General features: G+C 47.3%; 2 protein-coding genes across 3 annotated transcripts; both read right to left on the minus strand.

Annotated features, from left to right (window-relative positions):
- Positions 1-2,608: 2,608 nt before the first annotated feature.
- LOC147959886 (uncharacterized) lies at positions 2,609-12,804 on the minus strand. The gene is made up of 4 exons (XM_087532982.1): positions 12,646-12,804; positions 11,071-11,075; positions 3,949-4,142; positions 2,609-3,849 (listed from the first exon to the last, which is right to left on the minus strand). The coding sequence occupies exons 1-4, from the start codon at positions 12,802-12,804 to the stop codon at positions 2,609-2,611; spliced, it is 1,599 nt and encodes a 532-aa protein (XP_087389108.1).
- A 6,024-nt stretch (positions 12,805-18,828) lies between these two features.
- LOC125522191 (F-box/LRR-repeat protein At2g42730-like) lies at positions 18,829-21,509 on the minus strand. 2 transcript variants are annotated; one of them, XM_048687280.2, is made up of 4 exons: positions 21,397-21,509; positions 20,207-21,207; positions 19,519-19,674; positions 18,829-19,429 (listed from the first exon to the last, which is right to left on the minus strand). In XM_048687280.2, the coding sequence occupies exons 2-4, from the start codon at positions 21,188-21,190 to the stop codon at positions 19,193-19,195; spliced, it is 1,377 nt and encodes a 458-aa protein (XP_048543237.1). In that variant the 5' UTR covers positions 21,191-21,207; positions 21,397-21,509; the 3' UTR covers positions 18,829-19,192. The 2 variants fall into 2 exon arrangements, with proteins under 2 accessions (XP_048543237.1, XP_048543235.1); XM_048687278.2 differs by lacking the exon at positions 21,397-21,509 and having other exon boundaries at positions 20,207-21,384.
- Between the last annotated feature and the right edge of the window lie 525 nt (positions 21,510-22,034).

Consider the following 22,034-nt stretch of genomic DNA (forward strand, 5'->3'; position numbering starts at 1 on the left):
TCTTGGTGTGGATGTGACATGGCAGATCCAAAACATCATTTCCATCTTGATCCTTGACTTTCTTGGGCTTCCAGGGGCCTTTGGGTTTTCCCTTGAAATTTCCCTGGGTTGCGGCCAGGGCCTCCCCAGGGGCGGCTGGCTCGGCCTTCTACTTCTGTTTCCGACTGGAGTTTCCTCCGGTTTCTTGGGCGACTGCCTTGTGCTTGCCACTCCGGAGTCGATCTTCGTCTTCACCATTAGCGTATTTGGTGGCAATCTCCATCATCCGGTTCAGAGACATCTCTCTAGTTCGACCGAACTTCAGATTCAATTCTCTGTATTTAACGCCTTCTTTAAAGGCACAAACTGCTTGATGGTCAGGCACATTCTCAACTGTGTGATGCAACGTGATCCACCTCTGGATGTAATCCCTCAGAGTTTCATTCGGTTTCTGTACGCAAGAACGCAATTCTGTAAGGCCTGCGGGTCGCTTGCATGTTCCCTCAAAGGTTGTGACAAACACTCGGGAGAGGTCCTCCCAAGTGTAGATGCTGCTGGGTGCCAACTGATTTAGCCACGCTCTGGCTGAGCCCTCTAACATGAGAGGCAAATGCTTCATGGCCACCTCATCATTGTCACCGCCAATCTGTACAGCCACTCGGAATCTTCGAGCCAAGTGTCAGGCTTAGACTCACCAGTGAACTTGCTGACCCCAGTCGCCGACCTGAAGTTGGGAGGAATCACTGCGGCTCTGATGGCTCGACTGAAACACTCTGGCCCCGAAACATGTACTCTGCTGCCGGCAGGCGCATCTCTGTTGTGGCCTCCCCGATGAGCTCTGTTCCTGTCAACCAAACCTTGAACGAGGATAGATCTCGCGTCAAAGCCTGGGTCCCTGGGGTCGACTGGAATCCTCTGCCCAACACTATGAGGGCGCCTGTCATCTCGATGTCGAGGCGCATATGGCCCACTCTTCGGGGGAGGGGTTGGCACTCGACATCGATCATCACGATCGGATCGGTGATCATACTGCTCATTCCTTCTGTACTGATCATGCCGGTCACCACGTCCCTCACGCCTCGGGGGCGATCTCGGGCTGTGAGCCGACTGGACTGTATCTGTTGCAACGGATCGACTGTGGATCCTATTCCGTGACTGAGAAACAGCGGAATTCTGGTTTCCCGCCGCCCGGAGCAACGCTCTGATCTGCAACAAGCCCCTGCCAGCCTCCGACTGGGAGGGCTGAATCGATTCTGCTATACGGGCCGCGGCGGCCAAATTCTGGACTGGGTTCGGTATACCTGCGTCGGCGGGAAGAGCTGACGTCGACTAGACTCGGGAGCCCGCTGACGCGCTTGCTCATCGAGTGCTCGCTGGAGATTCTCCACTCGAGTGCGCTCGGCCAAGTTAGCCAAGCACGCGTCCTCCAAGGCCCGGGCCTCGGGGGTCTCTCCGACGATAGGAGTGTGGAGTGCGTCCATGTTCTGGCGGCGAAGCTCCTCTCGCTGTAATGACGTGAGAGGTTCGGGGAGATACTCATCGTGGGGATGCGACGGGTCGCCCCCACCCGCGCCTCCATCAGCGCAAGGGAAACCGGGAGGACTGTGCGTTCCATCAACCGCCAGAACCTCAGCCGCTGGGTCGCTGCTGTAGCACTCGGATGCGGTCTCTGCGGAGCCAGTCGAACAGGCCGCAGAGGGATTCGTCGGGCTCGATTGTCGCGACTTGTGGGGCGGCCGACTGGCGAGCCACGGCATGCCTCACCCACCTCTAAAGTCTCGACCGACCGGAGCGCTTGCGCCGGTGGGAGACAGAGCGGGGAGACGACATGGGGGCCGACCGATACTGGGTCGACGGCTGCCGCAGGAGGACGCCACGAACGCATGCGCGGAAGTGCGTCGCACCGTGGACGGGGAGCGCGTCGATGTCGAGTGGTGCCTCCTGAAGCCAGGCGGAGTTGTCGGCGATGAACGTGAGCGTGCCGAGGCGGATCTCGCAGCCCTCCACCAAAACTCCGCACGAAACCATGATCAAAGGGATCGGAAAAATCGCAACTTCTCCAATCAGGCGCTAAGATTCCTGCCCCACGGTGGGCGCCAACTGTCGTGGTTCTAACTCTGACAGTGATGTAGGGGGGTGTGTATGGAGAGGCTAGATCTTAGCTATTGGGAAGTTGTAAACACACCAAGATGTACGAGTTCAGGCCCTTCGCGGAGGAAGTAACAGCCCTACGTCTCGGTGCCCGGAGGCGGTCGATTGGATTATAGGCGTGTGAATAACAGGGGTGCGAACCCTTCATACTGGGGAGGGGGTGGCTTATATAGAGTTCGCCGGCCCTCTCCTGCCCTCAGTGATGCAGAGTTTAAGGTACATTTAAGGTTGGGCGTTACTGGTAACGCCCCTAATAAAGTGCTATAATGACCATAAAGACTACTTAATAGCCGACCGTTTGCCTGCGGAGTGACTTTAGGTCTCCTGGCAGTCGAGTGGTTGGCTTCATGGTCAAGTGATAGCTTCTTGGTCGAGTGTCTTGAACCCGTCGAGTGGGATACCTTCAAGTCGATTGAAAGGTGACTTCTTCTAGGGATGTCCTTGGGTAGGGCTCTTTGGACAGGTCCGTGCCCCTACCCTAGGTACATAGCTTCATCAAGTACCGTGAGTCATATGATTCAACCTCAACTGTAGCCCAAGCAATGGGGTACATCTGATTGTTGGAATCTCTGCCAATAGCACATAGTATTTGGCCTGAGACTAACCCCTTCAGAAAGCACCCATCTAGACCCACAACTCTTCTACACCCAGCTAGGAAACCCTTTTTGCAGGTATCAAGACAAATATACATTCTTTGGAAAACTGGCTTGTCAAAAATTTCAGGATCTAGAGTCACTGCCACTGTGCTTCCAGGATTGCTTCTCACTAGTTCTAAGTGGTAGTCATAGACTCTAGAATACTCACCATTAGTCAAATCAGTGAGCTTTTCCATGACTAACTTTTTTGCTCTCTTGCACTGGGACAAGCTAACATCGGCTAGAAGATCCTCAAGTACTGCCTCCTGCATATGCTCTACATGCCAAGTAGGATTATGCCTGATCTGTCTGAAATACTTTTTGGCAATGACCGTGCTTGTGACCAGCTTGTTGCCCCTCCTAGGAATACATGTGTGCTCATTTTTATACCTCACAACTAACAACCAATCAGATCTGCTACTAATTGAGCCATAGATGCTCCAAGGACAACCAGGCCAGGAACATTCTACATTGACCCTTTTCTTTTCATCTTTTGGAAATCTTAAATGGTGGAAATTTGCTAGCCCATACTTAACCAGTACCTGTTTGAATTCCCTGCTATCACGAAATGCCATGCCTAGAGCAAATTCTGGTTTGTCAGTACTGTCATCATAAACTCTGTGTGTTGTTTTCCTCCTTCTCACTTCACTTATCTCTCCATCACTACCTTCATCATATGACAAGTCGTCATCACTTTCAAAGTATGGTGTGTCTTCTCCATCTAAATCATCTAGCTTAAATGTTTCTGGGACAATATACTCTTCAGGCACATTGCATGGTTTTACCTCCTCTTCTCTCAGCATGTTCTTTCTCACTTTGTCCTTCAATTCTTTAGCATATTTTCTCAACTCTAGCACTTCATCATCAGATGCTGAGCTATTGCTCTCTGCCGGGGGAATAGCATAGTCACTGTCAGATGAGCCATCACTTTCAGTGTGTACTTCTTCATCCTCATCGAAATGTGATTCCCCTTTGTCCTGCATTTGGCTGCTACCTCTCTTCACTGGCAATTTAGCACTGCTACTGCTAGGCTGGTAATACATATTGGAGTATTGCCAAGCTTCTGGTTCTAATATATGTTCATCTGCATTTGGATTATTTTGCTGCTCTTGTACATGTTGCTGCTAGTCCTCTCCATGAAGTTCTTGTTCCTCCTCTAAATGATGTTGATGTTCCTCTGGACACTCATCCTGTGAAAAGTAATCAGGTATGTTGGAATATATGTCCATAACACCTGCATCAGTGGCATGTTTTGCCATCTCTAACACTGATTTTTGATCATGTAACATCACCAGAGCACTATTCATTGCACCATCTCTTATTAGACCAGGAAATTTCCAATGCAGTGTACTGTTGTTTAGTGCTTTCTCTGAACATCTAACTGTTAGGGAACGTAGTAATTTCAAAAAAAATCCTACGCACATGCAAGATCATGGTGATGCATAGCAACGAGAGGTGAGAGTATTGTCTATGTACCCTCATAGACCGGAAGCGGAAGCGTTAGCACAACGCGGTTGATGTAGTCGTACGTCTTCACGGCCCGACCGATCAAGCACCGAAACTACGGCACCTCCGAGTTCTAGCACACGTTCAGCTCGATGACGATCCCCGGACTCCGATCCAGCAAAGTGTCAGGGAAGAGTTCCGTCAGCATGACGGCGTGGTGACGATCTTGATGTTCTACCGTCGCAGGGCTTCGCCTAAGCACCGCTACAATATTATCAAGGATTATGGTGGAGGGGGGCACCGCACACGGCTAAGAGAACGATCATAAAGATCAACTTGTGTGTCTATGGGGTGCCCCCTGGCCACGTATATAAAGGAGTGGAGGAGGGGAGGGGCCGGCCCTCTCTATAGCGCGCCCTAGGGGAGTCCTACTCCCATCGGGAGTAGGATTCCCCCTTTCCTAGTAGAACTAGGAGCCCTTCCAAGTAGTAGGAGTAGGAGGGAAGGAAAGGGAAGGGAAAAGGAGAAGGAAGGAAGGGGGCGCCCCCCTTCCCTAGTCCAATTCGGACCAGACCAAGGGGAGGGGTGCGGCCACCCTTGAGGCCCTTTTCCTTCTTTCCCTTATGGCCCAATAAGGCTCAATACGTATTCCCGTAACTCTCCGGTACTCCAAAAAATACCCGAATTACTCGGAACCTTTCCGATGTCCGAATATAGTCGTCCAATATATCGATCTTTACGTCTCGACCATTTCGAGACTCCTCGTCATATCCCCGATCTCACCCGGGACTCAGAACTCCTTCGGTACATCAAAACTCATAAACTCATAATATAACTGTCATCGAAACCTTAAGCGTGCAGACCCTACGGGTTCGAGAACTATGTAGACATGACCGAGACACTTCTCCGGTCAATAACCAATAGCGGAACCTAGATGCTTATATTGGCTCCCACATATTCTACGAAGATCTTTATCGGTCAAACCGCATAACAACATATGTTGTTCCCTTTGTCATCGGTATGTTACTTGCCCGAGATTCGATCGTCGGTATCTCAATACCTAGTTCAATCTCATTACCGGCAAGTCTCTTTACTCGTTCCGTAATACATCATCTCACAACTAACTCATTAGTTGCAATGCTTGCAAGGCTTTAGGTGATGTGCATTAACGAGAGGGCCCAGAGATACCTCTCCGACAATCGGAGTGACAAATCCTAATCTCGAAATACGCCAACCCAACAAGTACCTTTGGAGACACCTGTAGAGCACCTTTATAATCACCCAGTTACGTTGTGATGTTTGGTGGCACACAAAGTGTTCCTCTGGTAAACGGGAGTTGCATAATCTCATAGTCATAGGAACATGTATAAGTCATGAAGAAAGAAATAGCAACAAATTTAACGATCAAGTGCTATGCTAACGGAATGGGTCAAGTCAATCACATCATTCTCCTAATGATGTGATCCCGTTAATCAAATGACAACTCATGTCTATGGTTAGGAAACATAACCATCTTTAATCAACGAGCTAGTTAAGTAGAGGCATACTAGTGACACTCTGTTTGTCTATGTATTCACACATGTATTATGTTTCCGGTTAATACAATTCTAGCATGAATAATAAACATTTATCATGATATAAGGAAATATATAATAACTTTATTATTGCCTCTAGGGCATATTTCCTTCAGTCTCCCACTTGCACTAGAGTCAATAATCTAGTTCACATCGCCATGTGATTTAATATCAATAGTTTACATCACCATGTGATTAACACCCATAGTTCACATCGACATGTGACCAACACCCAAAGGGTTTACTAGAGTCAATAATCTAGTTCACATAGCTATGTGATTAACACCCAAAGAGTACTGAGGTGTGATCATGTTTTGCTTGTGAGAGAATTTTAGTCAACGGGTCTGCCACATTCAGATCCGTAAGTATTTTGCAAATTTCTATGTTAACAATGCTCTGCACAGAGCTACTCTAGCTAATTGCTCCCACTTTCAATATGTATCCAGATTGAGATTTATAGTCATCGGGATCGGTGTCAAAATTTGCATCGACGTAACCCTTTACGACGAACCTTTTGTCACTTCCATAATCGAGAAACATATCCTTATTCCACTAAGGATAATTTTGACCAATGTCCAGTGATCTACTCCTAGATCACTATTGTACTCCTTTTCCAAACTCAAGACAGGGTATACAATAGGTCTGGTACACAGCATGGCATACTTTATAGAACCTATGGCTGAGGCATAGGGAATGACTTTCATTCTCTCTATATATTCTGTCGTGGTCGGGTTTTGAGTCTTACTCAACTTCACACCTTGTAACACAGGCAAGAACTTCTTCTTTGACTGTTCTATTTTTAACTACTTCAAAATCTTGTCAAGGTATGTACTCATTGAAAAAACTTATCAAGCATCTTGATCTATCTCTATAGATCTTGATGCTCAATATGTAAGCAGTTTCACCGAGGTCTTTCTTTGAAAAACTCCTTTCAAATACTCCTTTATGCTTTGCAGAATAATTCTACATTATCTCCGATCAACAATATGTCTTTCACATATACTTATCAGAAATGTTGTAGTGCTCCCACTCACTTTCTTGTAAATACAGGCTTCACCGCAAGTCTGTATAAAACTATATGCTTTGATAAACTTATCAAAGCGTACATTCCAACTCCGAGATGCTTGCACCAGTCCATAGATGGATCGCTGGAGTTTGCATATTTTGTTAGTACCTTTAGGATTGACAAAACCTTCTGGTTGCATCATATATAACTCTTCTTTAATAAATCCATTAAGGAATGCAGTTTTGTTTATCCATTTGCCAGATTTCATAAAATGCGGCAATTGCTAACATGATTCGGACAGACTTAAGCATAGATACGAGTGAGAAGTTCTCATCGTAGTCAACACCTTGAACTTGTCAAAAACTTTTTTGTGACAATTCTAGCTTTGTAGATAGTAACACTACTATCAGCGTCCGTCTTCCTCTTGAAGATCCATTTAATCTCAATGGCTCGCCGATCATTGGGCAAGTCAATCAAAGTCCATACTTTGTTCTCATACATAGATCTCATCTCAGATTTCATGGCCTCAAGCCATTTTGCGGAATCTGGGCTCATCATCGCTTCCTCATAGTTCGTAGGCTCGTCATGGTCAAGTAACATGACCTCCAAAACAGGATTACCGTACCACTCTGGTGCGGATATCACTCTGGTTTACCTACGAGGTTCGGTAGTAACTTGATCTTAAGTTACATGATCATCATCATTAGCTTCCTCACTAATTGGTGTAGTAGTCACAGGAACAGGTTTCTGTGATGAACTACTTTCCAATAAGGGAGCAGGTACAGTTACCTCATCAAGTTCTACTTTCCTCCCACTCACTTCTTTCGAGAGAAACTCCTTCTCTAGAAAGGATCCATTCTCAGCAACGAATATCTTGCCTTCGGATCTGTGATAGAAGGTGTACCCAACATTTTCTTTTGGGTATCCTATGAAGACGCACTTCTCCGATTTGGGTTTGAGCTTATCAGGTTGAAACCTTTTCACATAAGCATTGCAACCTCAAACTTTAAGAAACGACAGCTTAGGTTTCTTGCCAAACCATAGTTCATACGGTGTCATCTCAACGGATTTAGATGGTGCCCTATTTAACGTGAATGTAGCTGTCTCTAATGCATAACCCCAAAACGAAAGCAGTAAATCAGTAACAGACGTCATAGATCGCACCATATCTAATAAAGCACGGTTGCGACGTTCGGACACACCATTACATTGTGGTGTTCCAGGTGGCGTGAGTAGTGAAACTTTTTCACATTGTTTTAACTGAAGGACAAACTCGTAACTCAAATATTTTACTTCTGCGATCATATCGTAGAAACTTTTATTTTTGTTACGATGATTCTCCACTTCACTCTGAAATTCTTTGAACTTTTCAAATATTTCAGACTTGTGTTTCATCAAGTAGATATACTCATATATGCTTAAATCATCTGCGAAGATCAGAAAATAATGATACCTGCCACGACCCTCAATATTCATCGGACCACATACATCAGTATGTATGATTTCCAACAAATCTGTTGCTCGCTCCATTGTTCTGGAGAACGGAGTCTTAGTCATCTTGCCCATGAGGCATGGTTCGCAAGCATCAAGTGATTCATAATCAAGTGATTCCAAAAGTCCATCGGCATGGAGTTTCTTCATGCGTTTTACACCAATATGACCTAAACGGCAATGCCACAAATAAGTTGCACTATCATTATTAACTTTGCATCTTTTGGTTTCAATATTATGAATATGTGTATCACTATGATCGAGATCCAATGAACCATTTTCATTGGGTGTGTAACCATATAAGATTTTATTCATGTAAACATAACAACAATTTATTCTCTTACTTAAATGAATAACCGTATTGCAATAAACATGATCAAATCATATTCATGCTCAACGCAAACACCAAATAACACTTACTTAGGTTCAACACTAATCCCAAAAGTATAGGGAGTGTGCGATGATGATCATATCAATCTTTGAACCACTTGCAACACACATCATCACTTCACCCTTAACTAGTCTCTGTTCATTCTGCAACTCCCGTTTCGAGTTACTACTCTTAGCAACTGAACCAGTATCAAATACCGAGGGGGTGTTGCTATGAACACTAGTGAAATACACATCAATAATCCGTATATCAAATATACCTTTGTTCACTTTGCCATCCTTCTTATCCGCCAAATACTTGGGGCAGTTCTGCTTCCAGTGACCAGTCCCTTTGTAGTAGAAGCACTTAGTCTCAGGCTTAGGACCAGACTTGGGCTTCTTCACTTGAGCAGCAACTTGCTTGCCATTCTTCTTGAAGTTCCCCTCCTTCCCTTTGCCCTTTTCTTGAAACTAGTGGTCTTGTCTACCATCAACACTTGATATTTTTCTTGATTTCTACCTTCGTTGATTTCAGCATTGCGAAGAGCATGGGAATCGTTTCTGTTATCCCTTGCATATCATAGTTCATCACGAAGTTCTACTAACTTGGTGATGGTGACTAGAGAATTTTGTCAATCACTATCTTATCTGGAAGATTAACTCCCACTTGATTCAAGCGATTGTAGTACCCAGACAATCTGAGCACATGCTCACTGCTTGAGCTATTCTCCTCCATCTTTTAGCTATAGAACTTGTTGGAGACTTCATATGTGCACTAAACTATCAAGTAGTCATCATATTGAGCTAGCCAAACATTCATAACGTCTGCATCTGCCCCTGCAATAGGTTTTGTCACCTAGCGGTGCATCAAGGACATAATTCTTCTGTGCAGCAATGAGGATAAACCTCAGATCACGGATCCAATCCGCATCTTTGCTACTAACATCTTTCAACTTAGTTTTCTCTAGGAACATATATAAAACATAGGGAAGCAACAACGCGAGCTATTGATCTACAACATAGATATGCTAATACTACCAGGACTAAGTTCATGATAAATTAAAGTTCAATTAATCATATTACTTAAGAACTCCCACTTAGATAGATATCCCTCTAATCCTCTAAGTGATCACGTGATCCAAATCAACTAAACCATGTCCGATCATCACGTGAGATGGAGTAGTTTCAACGGTGAACATCACTATGTTGATCATATCTACTATATGATTCACGCTCGACCTTTCGGTCTCCGTGTTCCGAGGCCATATCTGTTATATGCTAGGCTCGTAAAGTTTAACCTGAGTATTCCGCGTGTGCAACTCCTTTGCACCCGTTGTATTTGAACGTAGAGCCTATCACACCCGATCATCACATGGTGTCTCAGCACGAAGAACTTTCGCAACGGTGCATACTCAGGGAGAACACTTATACTTTGATAATTTAGTGAGGGATCATCTTATAATGCTACCGTCAATCAAAGCAAGATAAGATGCATAAAAGATAAACATCACATGCAATCAATACAAGTGATATGATATGGCCATCATCATCTTGTGCTTGCGATCTCCATCTTCGAAGCACCGTCATGATCACCATCGTCACCGGCGCGACACCTTGATCACCATCGTAGCATCGTTGTCGTCTCGCCAATCTTATGCTTCCACGACTATCGCTACCGCTTAGTGATAAAGTAAAGCATTACAGCGCAATTGCATTGCATACAATAAAGCGACAACCATATGGCTCCTGCCAGTTGCCGATAACTCGGTTACAAAACATGATCATCTCATACAATAAAATTTAGCATCATGTCTTGACCATATCACATCACAACATGCCCTGCAAAAACAAGTTAGACGTCCTCTACTTTGTTGTTGCAAGTTTTACGTGGCTGCTACGGGCTTAGCAAGAACCGTTCTTACCTACGCATCAAAACCACAACGATAGTTTGTCAATTTGGTGTTGTTTTAACCTTCGCAAGGACTGGGCGTAGCCACACTTGGTTCAACTAAAGTTGGAGAAACTGACACCCGCCAGCCACCTGTGTGCAAAGCACGTCGGTAGAACCAGTCTCGCGTAAGCGTACGCGTAATGTCGGTCCGGGACGCTTCATCCAACAATACCGCCGAACCAAAGTATGACATGCTGGTAAGCAGTATGACTTATATCGCCCATAACTCACTTGTGTTCTACTCGTGCACAACATCAACGCATAAAACCTAGGCTCGGATGCCACTGTTGGGGAACGTAGTAATTTCAAAAAATTCCCTACGCCCACGCAAGATCATGGTGATGCATAGCAACGAGAGGGGAGAGTGTTGTCTACGTACCCTCGTAGACCAGAAGCGGAAGCGTTAGCACAACGTGGTTGATGTAGTCGTACGTCTTCACGGCCCGACCGATCAAGCACCGAAACTACGGCACCTCCGAGTTCTAGCACACGTTCAGCTCGATGACGATCCCCGGACTCCGATCCAGCAAAGTGTCGGGGAAGAGTTCCATCAGCGCGACAGCGTGGTGACGATCTTGATGTTCTACCATCGCAGGGCTTCGCCTAAGAACCGCTACAATATTATCGAGGATTATGGTGGAGGGGGGCACCGCACACGGCTAAGAGAACGATCACAAAGATCAACTTGTGTGTCTATGGGGTGCCCCCTGGCCACGTATATAAAGGAGTGGAGGAGGGGAGGGGCCGGCCCTCTCTATGGCGCACCCTAGGGGAGTCCTACTCCCACCGGGAGTAGGATTCCCCCTTTCCTAGTAGAACTAGGAGCCCTTCCAAGTAGTAGGAGTAGGAGGGAAGGAAAGGGAAGGGAAAAGGAGAAGGAAGGAAGGGGGCGCCCCCCTTCCCTAGTCCAATTCAGACCAGACCAAGGGGAGGGGTGCGGCCACCCTTGAGGCCCTTTTCCTTCTTTCCCATATGGCCCAATAAGGCCCAATACGTATTCCCGTAACTCTCCGGTACTCCGAAAAATACCCGAATCACTCGGAACCTTTCCGATGTCCGAATATAGTCGTCCAATATATCAATCATTACGTCTCGACCATTTCGAGACTCCTCATCATATCCCCGATCTCATCCGGGACTCCGAACTCCTTCGGTACATCAAAACTCATAAACTCATAATATAACTGTCATCGAAACCTTAAGCGTGCGGACCCTACGGGTTCGAGAACTATGTAGACATGACCGAGACACGTCTCCGGTCAATAACCAATAGCGGAACCTGGATGCTTATATTGGCTCCCACATATTCTACGAAGATCTTTATCGGTCAAACCGCATAACAACATATGTTGTTCCCTTTGTCATCGGTATGTTACTTGCCCAAGATTCGATCGTTGGTATCTCAATACCTAGTTCAATCTCGTTACCGGCAAGTCTCTTTACTCATTCCGTAATACATCATCTCGCAACTAACTCATTAGTTGCAATGCTTGCAAGGCTTTAGGTGATGTGCATTACCGAGAGGGCCCAGAGATACCTCTCCGACAATCGGAGTGACAAATCCTAATCTCGAAATACGCCAACCCAACAAGTACCTTCAGAGACACCTGTAGAGCACCTTTATAATCACCCAGTTACGTTGTGACGTTTGGTGGCACACAAAGTGTTCCTCTGGTAAACGGGAGTTGCATAATCTCATAGTCATAGGAACATGTATAAGTCATGAAGAAAGCAATAGCAACAAATTAAACGATCAAGTGATATGCTAACGGAATGGGTCAAGTCAATCACATCATTCTCCTAATGATGTGATCCCGTTAATCAAATGACAACTCATGTCTATGGTTAGGAAACATAACCATCTTTAATCAACGAGCTAGTTAAGTAGAGGCATACTAGTGACACTCTGTTTGTCTATGTATTCACACATGTATTACGTTTCCGGTTAATACAATTCTAGCATGAATGATAAACATTTATCATGATATAAGGAAATATATAATAACTTTATTATTGCCTCTAGGGCATATTTCCTTCACTAACATGGTCTGCAAGATTGTTTTTCAGTTCTTCGAGGATCAATTTTGACAGATGAACCATGGACATGCCATGTGTACCACCCAAATACTGCCACTCTGTACCATCATGGTGAAATTCCCCTCTGAAATGAAACCTGATTGAAAGATAATCCAAAGGATCCATGCCTCAAATCTGCTCAAGAAAATGAAAAAAAAATCTGAATAAATAAACCTGCTTTCAGTTCATTCATAACTAAATCAACCCTAAATACTCTAATCCGAGGGAAATCAGAGCAGCATAATGGTCATACATAAACTACAGAATCAAGCACTACATACATGGCAACAAGAAAAAGAAAAAACCCTAGATGATGTCGAAATCCCCCAAAATCACATCAACTCCAACCTAAAACAGAGAAGAAAGGAGGGATTTCAGCCGATACATACGGGTCTCCATATCGATGTGACTAACCTGTTGTCGTGCCGGAGAATGATGCTTTGTTCATGCCGTCGATGGCTCGCCGCCAGACCTCGTCGCCGCCGTCGAAGGGAGATTGGAAAGGCGAACGGAGGAAGGGAGGCGAACGGGCAGGGAAGAGAGGGCGGCTGGGTCGAACCAGCTCGGGGGGGTCATCTAGACCACACCCAAACCCGCCCCTATCGACGTGGCCGGTCGGTGGGCTCGTCCTGGCCTCCATGTAGGCAAAACAGCCCTTCCAAACCACTCAAGATGGGTCTAGGGGGTGTTTTGTCTGGTTTGACATAGTTCAGGGGATTAAGTCTCTGGTTTTAGACGTGTGGGGGTTATCTGTCCCTTAACTGATAGTTCTGGGGGGGTATCTATACTTTTTTCCTGGAAAGGGCGATGCCACGGGCGTGGGGATTGCACAAGGAGGCAAAGTTCAAGGATATCGGGAATAACATCTTTGAGGTGAGGTTTGGCAGCGAAGGTGATTGGCGTCATGCACTCAATAATGGCCCGTGGCAATTTGACTTCCATGTGCTCGTGTTAAAGGATTATGTGGGAGATGTTCGTCCTTCTGAGATGGTCTTTGATACGGTGGAGATGTGGGTGAGAGTCCCGGATTTGCCATTAGATATGAGGACGAAATCATTTGGAAAAGCTTTGGGAGATTGGTTGGGAGAAGTGGTGAAAGTAGATGTTGAGAAGGATGGCTTTGCTAAAGGGAAGTATCTTAGAGTGCGGGCTAAAATCTCGATCTTTGAGCCCTTGATCCATCGTGCCCGGCTAAGGACCTCACTGGAGGACTTGGAGGGGACGTGGTGTGATTTTACCTATGAAAAGATCCCGCATTTTTGCTTTGATTGTGGTAGACTTGTGCATGGTAAGGGTGTGTGTGAGCCGCCAGTGGATCGCTCAAGTCAATGGGGCCTCTGGCTTAGAGCTTCACCAGGAAGGGGTTCTTCATCGCTGAAGGAGAATTCGCATGTTGGGGCGTCCAGTTCTTTTACTAGTGGGGGCTCATGTTCTGATGACAAGGATAAATCGAAGTACAGTAAAGCTTCTGCTCGGGAACAACCTGTTAAAAGGAACTTAAACGCGACGTTTTCACAATCGGCTAACTCTCGCACTGGCGGAGTAACGCCGAAGGAGCAGAGGGAGGTGAACAGCCCAACAAAGAGAGCTTCACACATGGATGATATGCACAGCAGTGATCTGAGGAGGAAGTTGGAGCAGAAAAAAGAAAAAGAGCTAAGGGCTGAATTGACTAGACGGCAAGAAGAAGGGAGGAGTGGTTCTCCACGTCGGGAACAGGGCCATGCAACCACTAAACCGGACGTGCGGCAGCGCGGGTCGGCTACCGATGGGGCCTGGCGCCATGCAGGCGCGTATCGCGAGGCGGACAGCCATGCAAATCGTGGGGCGGAGGCGAGGCACCGTTCGACTTCCCATGTAGATGATCGGCTGGACCGGGCTGGTCGCGATGATTATTTCAGCCGTGTTTCGCCAGGGCAGAGAGACAGGATTCGAGGTAGATATATCCGCAGGCCAAGGTACCTGGGCGAAATGGAGAGAGGCTCACACCAGGTTTATAGAGAGAAGGAGTCAGGAAGAAAGCGTCCCCCAAAATAGGTGTGGGTAGCCAAAGGTGACCCGGATAGAACGGTACATCATGATACGTTCATTAGAGAGACGAGGCAGAAGACAACTTCTGTTTTTGATTGTATGGAAGACTCTAAGGCATCGGCGGACCTCGCAGGGCGGGGCCGCCGGGACCAATGAATTGCTTGGCGTGGAACTGTCGAGGACTGGGGTTGGACTCGACAGTAGGCGAACTTCGGGACCTCATACAGTCACACAACCCAGCGGTGGTTTTCTTATCAGAAACAAAAAAGAGTGCGAAGGCTATGGAGAGATTGAAGTGGAGACTTGGTTTCAGAAGCGGAGTGGCTGTGGATTGTAATGGGAGGAGTGGAGGACTTGCATTATGGTGGAGAGAGCATATAAAAGTCACTATCAGGCCATGGTGCCAGTACTTTATTGATGCTGAGATTACCTCGGATGGGCAAACTTGGAGATTCACTGGAATCTACGGGGAGCCCAAAACGGAGTTGAGGAAGAAGACTTGGGATGCGATTAGATACCTAAGGTCCCAGGATGAGCTACCATGGCTATGTGTGGGGGGCTTTAATGAAGTCCTTGTAAGATCAGAACAAAGTGGCGGCAACCCGAGGAGTTTTGCCCAAATGCAAGCGTTCAATGACTGCCTAACTGACTGCGGTTTGGCGGACTTGGGCTTCTCGGGCTATCAGTTTACATGGGACAATAAACAAGCAAACCAGGACAATGTTCAAGTCAGGTTAGATAGGGCAACCTGCACCGGTGATTTTATGGGTTTGTTTCCGGGCACGGCCGTGGAGAACATTCTCACGGAGGAATCTGATCACATGGCAATCCTAGTGTGAGTTCGGGATATGGAGACAATGCAACCGAGGGGGGACCACCCCTTTCGGTTCGAGGAAATGTGGCTACGGCACGAGGGCTATGAGGCGATGATGCAGTGGACATGGGAGCAAGTGCGGGGGTGGAACAAGTCTCCCAGAGATGTGTGTGGCAGGCTACATGAAATAACAAAGTCGCTGCGCGGATGGGGGCGCACGGTGTTTGGGTCAATTAGGAGGCAAATTCAAAGGCTAAAAACAGACTTGTTGGATGCAAAAGAGCGAGCCTTAGTCACTGGACTAACGGCGGAAGTGCGCGATATTGAGGGTCAGCTAAAGGAAGTTTATGAAAGGGAGGAGATTATACAGAAACAACGCTCACGTGTAGACTGGCTCAAGGCGGGGGACCGGAATACCCAATATTTCCAGAACCGGGCCTCCCATCGTAAGAGAAAGAACACGGTGAAGTCGTTGCGGCGGGAAAATGGTACGAGGTGTACGGATAATGATGGCATGCGGGAGCTGGCGGCTTCATTCTATGAGCATCTATTCGCATCGAAGGGATCCACCCAGCCAGAGAGGCTACTAGATCTTTTTCACCCTGTCATTTCTGAGGATATGAATGGTAAGCTGACAGCGCCTATTTCAGATGATGAGATTGAGCGGGCACTGTTTCAGATGGGGCCTACGAAAGCTCCCGGACCGGATGGCCTACCTGCCTTGTTTTATCAGAGACACTGGTCTCTGTTAAAAGAGGACGTGTGTGTAGCAGTTAGGGGGTTTCTGTCAGGGGAAGCTACTCCGGATTCATTTAATGACACTGTGATAGTGATGATATCGAAAGTTAGCTCACCGGAGCTGATGTCTCAGTTTAGGCCAATAAGTTTGTGTAATGTGCTCTATAAGATTGCTACTAAAGTTTTGGCTAATAGGCTCAAGAGGATCTTACCGGTGTTGATTTCTGAGGAACAGAGCGCCTTTGTACCAGGGAGGCTCATGACAGATAATATTTTAGTGGCCTATGAGTGCACCAATGCCATTAGAACGAGGAAGAGGAAGACTCCGTTGTGTGCAGTGAAGCTAGATATGATGAGGGCGTATGATCGAGTTGAATGGATCTTCTTAGAGCATATGTTGGTTAGATTTGGTTTCGATCAAAGGTGGGTTCAGATGATTATGCGATGTGTCACCTCGGCGCGTTTTTCTGTGAAACTTACGGTGGCTTCTCGAGACCTTTCCTCCCATCCAGAGGACTATGACAGGGTGATCCTCTTTCGCCATACCTTTTCCTATTTTGTGTGGAAGGTTTTTCTGCTCTACTAAGGGCTACACAGAATGAGAATAATCTCAAGGGGGTGTCATTTGGGAGCACTGGCCCCCATGTCACTCACCTTCTATTCGCGGACGATAGTATTGTCTTTCTGGAGGGGAACCGCAGTAGTTTTGAGGCGTTGAGGGACATACTTAGAGTTTATGAGGAAGCCTCAGGACAAAAGGTAAATCTTCAAAAGTCTTCAGTGTTCTTTGGTAAAGGATGTAGGGATGCAAGTAAGGCTGAATTGCTTGGGGTTATTGGCATCAACTCTGAAGCTTTGAGTGAAAGGTATTTAGGACTGCCGACACTGGTTGGGAAGTCCAAAGAGGGGACTTTTAAATATGTTAAAGAGAGCTCTGCGGGGAAAGTAATAGGTGGAAGGGGCAAGGGCTGTCAAAAGCGGCAAGGGAGGTCCTAGTCAAGTCGGGACTCCAAGCCACACCAACTCTCACTATGAGCTGCTTCCAACTCACCAAGAAAATGTGCCGGAACCTGACTTCTATTTCGTCTAACTTCTGGTGGGGAGAAGCAAATGGGGAGAGGAAGGTGCACTGGCTTGCATGGAAAAAGATGTGTAGGGCTAAGAAAGAAGGAGGAATGGGCTTTCTGGATCCAGAAGCTTTTAACCAAGCTCTGCTGGCCAAACAAGCCTGGCGCGTGCTGCAGTACCCAGATTCTTTGTGTGCTAGGGTGCTCAAGGCAAGGTATTTCCCCCATGGATCAATCTTGAATGCCACCTGCCCTGCTGGCGGCTCGTTCACTTTCAGAAGTATTATTCATGGTCGGGAGCTGTTGCGTGAGGGACTAGTGTGGAGGATTGGAGATGGCACATCGATAAAAATCCACCATGATAACTGGCTCCTGCGCCAGGGAAGCCTTAAGCCACTTGGGCAGCAGTACATTGCAGGGATCACTCATGTGCGCCACCTCCTGAATGAATCCGGTGTTGCATGGGACATGGCTAAGGTGGAAATGATGTTTACTCCTGGGGATGTGGAGGATATAAAGCATATTGTGATAGGTGGACCGAATATGAGGGAGTATGTGGCATGGAACTTCACCAATAATGGACAATTTTTAGTCAAGTCGGCATATCATCTTCGCATGAGTTTGAATGGTGTCAAGACCGGACAGTCGGGTTCTTCGATGCCAAGCAGGGAGCATAAATCATGGATGGCGCTGTGGGACACTAACGCTCCGGGGAAGGCAAAGATCCATGCATGGCGCCTCTTGAAGAACGGGCTGGCTGTTGGCTCCGAGCTCCATCGGCGTCGAATAAAGCCGGGCGTGTTTTGCTGTGCATGTGGATGCGAAGAGACGACGTATCACCGGTTCTGGGAGTGCCCTCATTCAGCGATGTTTTGGAAATACCTGTGTGAAGACAAGGGCGAGTCGGTGATGCTGCCGCCAATGATGGATGGCTCACTTAACAGCTTGGTTTCTTGGCTGAAGGGCTGGTTTGCCGACGCGGGAGCAGCAGAAAGAGAGACGATGATTCATGCCCTCTATGGTCTATGGTGCGCAAGGAATGAAACGCGCGATGGGAAAAGAATCCAGGACGCTCGTGAGCTAGCTGAGAAAGTGCACGCACATATACAAGAGTGGCGCCAAGTTCATATGGAGGAGCGGAACACCAAGGAAACAAGGAGACCGGACAAGTGGAAGCCGCCGGAGCCTGGGTGGATCAAGGCGAATGCCGACGGAGCTATGGCGAGGGCACATGACCGGGGGGAGGAGGCGTGGTCCTAAGGGATCACCACGGTGCTTTCAGGGGAGGGACTTCTATCTTCTTCCCGAGCATCACTACTCCACTTCTTGCAGAGATTCTAGAGGCTAGAAGTGCTGTGCAGTTGGCACTAGACATGGACGTTCAGCGCCTTCATGTGGAGCTGGATAATCAGGAGGTGGTGACAATGTTGAATGAAGAACGAAGGAACCTCTCCACCTTTGGTCTGGTCGTGGAAGAGATAAAGGAGATGTTGAGGTCGCGGCACGAGTTCAGAGTTAGCTGGGTTCGGCGCTCGGCTAATGGAGCAGCGCATGGGTTAGCAAGAGAGGGGGTGTGCAATGAGGTGTCTAGCGTTTATGAATTTCCTCCGCATTTTATTATTCAGGTTGTAGTGGATGAGATTCCGAACTTTGTTTAAGTTTTAAATAAATGCAAGTTCCCCTCAAAAAAAAAAAAACAAGTCGATGCCGATGCACCTGTGCCATTTACAGTGTTCGACATCTGATCAATGGTGTCCCGATTGCAATTTTACCCTAGCGCCACATTTACTGTCTTACTGACACAGTGGAACAGCAACAAGCTCAAGCTGGCCCTAGTCTAGAAGCAGTTTGCAACCACACCAACCTAGTTCCCACCACCTTGCCCTCCCTCTGGGCTCCTTACCCTCCTCTGCTTTGCTGAACTCTCGGCAGCTTCGCCCTGCGCCTTGCGCTTCTCCCATGAGCCATTATTGGTGAGGAAGAAGTCTTTGACCTGACGGGCAATCTTGTCATCCCCTGAATATGAGATCTTCACCTTCAGGTTGTTGTAAGTACATGATGTTTCACTTGGATCGGTGTTATCTCTGCTGTTGCAGGCCTTCTATAGAACAAAATGAACCAGTGTAAAGGATTGGCCACATGCTTAAACTCTCGTAGCAAACATTCATCAAAGTTATACATTGTACGTACCTTGTCGAGATGAATGAAAATGTTCTCTAAGTTGGGAGATTTCTCAAGCATGGTTGATAATGCATTAAACTCGCTATCTATACACCATTCACCGAGGGATAGAGTCCTCAGGTTTTCGAACACAGGGCAGTTCTCCAGTTCCGTCGTCAGCAGAACCTGCACATTAGTGTTGAAGTTGGTACTGATGGTCCACTGACATGTGACATCTAGCATATTGTCTACCGACTAGAAAATAACCAACCAAGCTAGTTCTATGGCATTCCATATTTAAGATATCACGTAGGACACCAAAAACCAGACAGTAAGCAAAGTTCAAAAAGCCACAGAGACTAGTGGTTGAAACCTTTGTAGAGATAAGATGTTAAGACTGTGAAGGTAGTAACTTCAATGTTCTTTTTTCTTGCAGCAGGCAACTATCCAATAGGCTGATCCACTAGTAAAATGATACTAGGTCATGCTAAAGCTGATATTTGAGTGGTCAATGTCTCAACGATGTAATTTCAGCTCTTCATCTAGACAAATTCATAATGACTTGAGAGATTCACCACCAGAAGAAGAAATACCAAAATGTTATTCACGCATTGTTGCATTACATTTCAAGATGGTACTCTAGCCTCTTACCTCCTTCCCATGCAGAAAGCATAAAAGAACGAGAAGGTGATAGTATCAGCAACATGAATAAACGTACCTCTCCTCGATGAGCTGACAAGTTCATTGTTCTCACATTCGAGAGGCTGTGAAAAATACGTTTGCCACCATAAACTACAATATCACCGCTTCCAGGATGCTCACAATCCCTTGCATGCTCATCAGCAACTGCACAGCTATCATCATCAGATTGAGTTTGAGATTCACTGACGTCAGAGTCCTCAGCATCAGTATATGTGTCGCCATCGTCCTCATCATCCTGTACTGACCATGGGCGAGCATGTTGCAAGCAAGCGTCATCAAGCATGATAGTGGCTGCCACTAGTGACCCCGAGTTCTTGATCTGAGGAACAAAACTGCAAGGTCTGATGCAGCGCAGGGCTGCAAGATTCGAAGCATCAACCGTGAGGTCGTTAAAGATTTTGCAGTTGACCATGGTCAAACGCTTGAGTGAGGTTGATCGAATCTCCGTGGCATATATGAGAGCTTTCCTGAGCTCTAGTTCTTCCAAAGAAGTACACCTAGAACAGAGCCCCGAGAGGGAGCGGCTGTCCAAGGACACGTTGGCGAGCTGCAAGATGTTGAGGTTGCCAGAAAGGAAGACCGTGCAATCCAGCTTGAGGATTGGGCGGTGATGCTTCGCGGATAGCTGGATAGCTGTGGCATTGTGCCTGAGAGCATGAACGATCCACGTGTTGGCGTCGTCGTGGTTCCAGTGCAGCCGGAGCGTGTTCAACGACTTGCGGTCCCGCCGGAGAAGCAGGTGCTTGACGAACTCGGCGTACCAATCCTGGTCAACGCGGCGGGAGCAGGCGCACAGCCGGCGGATGTCGAGGCACGGCGCGGAGGCCCAGGTGCGGCGCCACCGCCTGGAGAGCGCGCTCGTGCGGACCACCTCCCACGCCTTCATGTAGGAGAAGACGTGGTGGCACAGGTCGTCCGTGAGGTCGCTGATGCGGTCGCGGCCACCGCCTCCCGCTGCCCCGTCGCGCGGCGACCCCCGCCCTGCGCCCCCCTGAAGCATTTTCTCGAACAGGTTGCCTGCACGGACAACGACGATCAGCTTCATCAACCCGCACGGGGAAAGAAAATCTTGGCAAACGCGCAGCAAGAAACCAAGAAGAGCTAGCGATGCTGCATTGCGACGAACGGACTCGAGATCGGAACAAGAACTCGTTAGGATTATGGTCCCTCGCATGGCCGGCAGCGGAAGGGAGGAGAAGAACTTACGGGGTGGTTGAGGCTGGCTGGATGAAATCGGCCGACGGGCGGGAGTTCTCGGCTCTCGCTGCTTAGGGCATCTCCAACGGCCGCGCTAACCGCCGCGCGCGCTAAACACTGTGGCTGGTTTTCTGTGTCCGTCTGCGCTAGCTTCAGCAGCCGTGCTATAATGCAGCGCGCGCGTCGCTCCAGCAGAACGCAAAAATACAGCGCGCGCGACTCGCCAGGTATTTTGCATATATGATATTTTAGACAAAAATAAACATATAAAATTTGATACAAACAAATTAATAAATAAAAGTCCATGCCCACAAGTTCAAAATCATGCCCACAAGTTCATCCAACCAAGTCTAAATGAAAATTAAAGTTTAAGATATGAAAGACACATCAATCTTCATCTTCCTCGTCTTCGTCTTCGTCCTCATCTTTCGAAGACGACTTTTCAGCCTCCGAAGATGAATCTTCCTCCCTCTCCTCATCACGCACCGCATCACGCACCGCATCATGTGAAGCTCCGACGGTGTTGGCAAGATTTTCAACGGCATCTTCATGGGAATGTGTATGAGAAGGCACATCGAAAGACATTGCACCCATGGCGGCCGGAGGTGCACCCATGCCTCCCATGAGAGAAGCAAAACTCATGCCTC

This window comes from Triticum urartu, chromosome 7A (genome assembly GCF_056163025.1).
Source record: "Triticum urartu cultivar PI428250 chromosome 7A, HENAU_Tu73, whole genome shotgun sequence".
NCBI classification, from domain to species: Eukaryota; Viridiplantae; Streptophyta; class Magnoliopsida; order Poales; family Poaceae; genus Triticum; species Triticum urartu.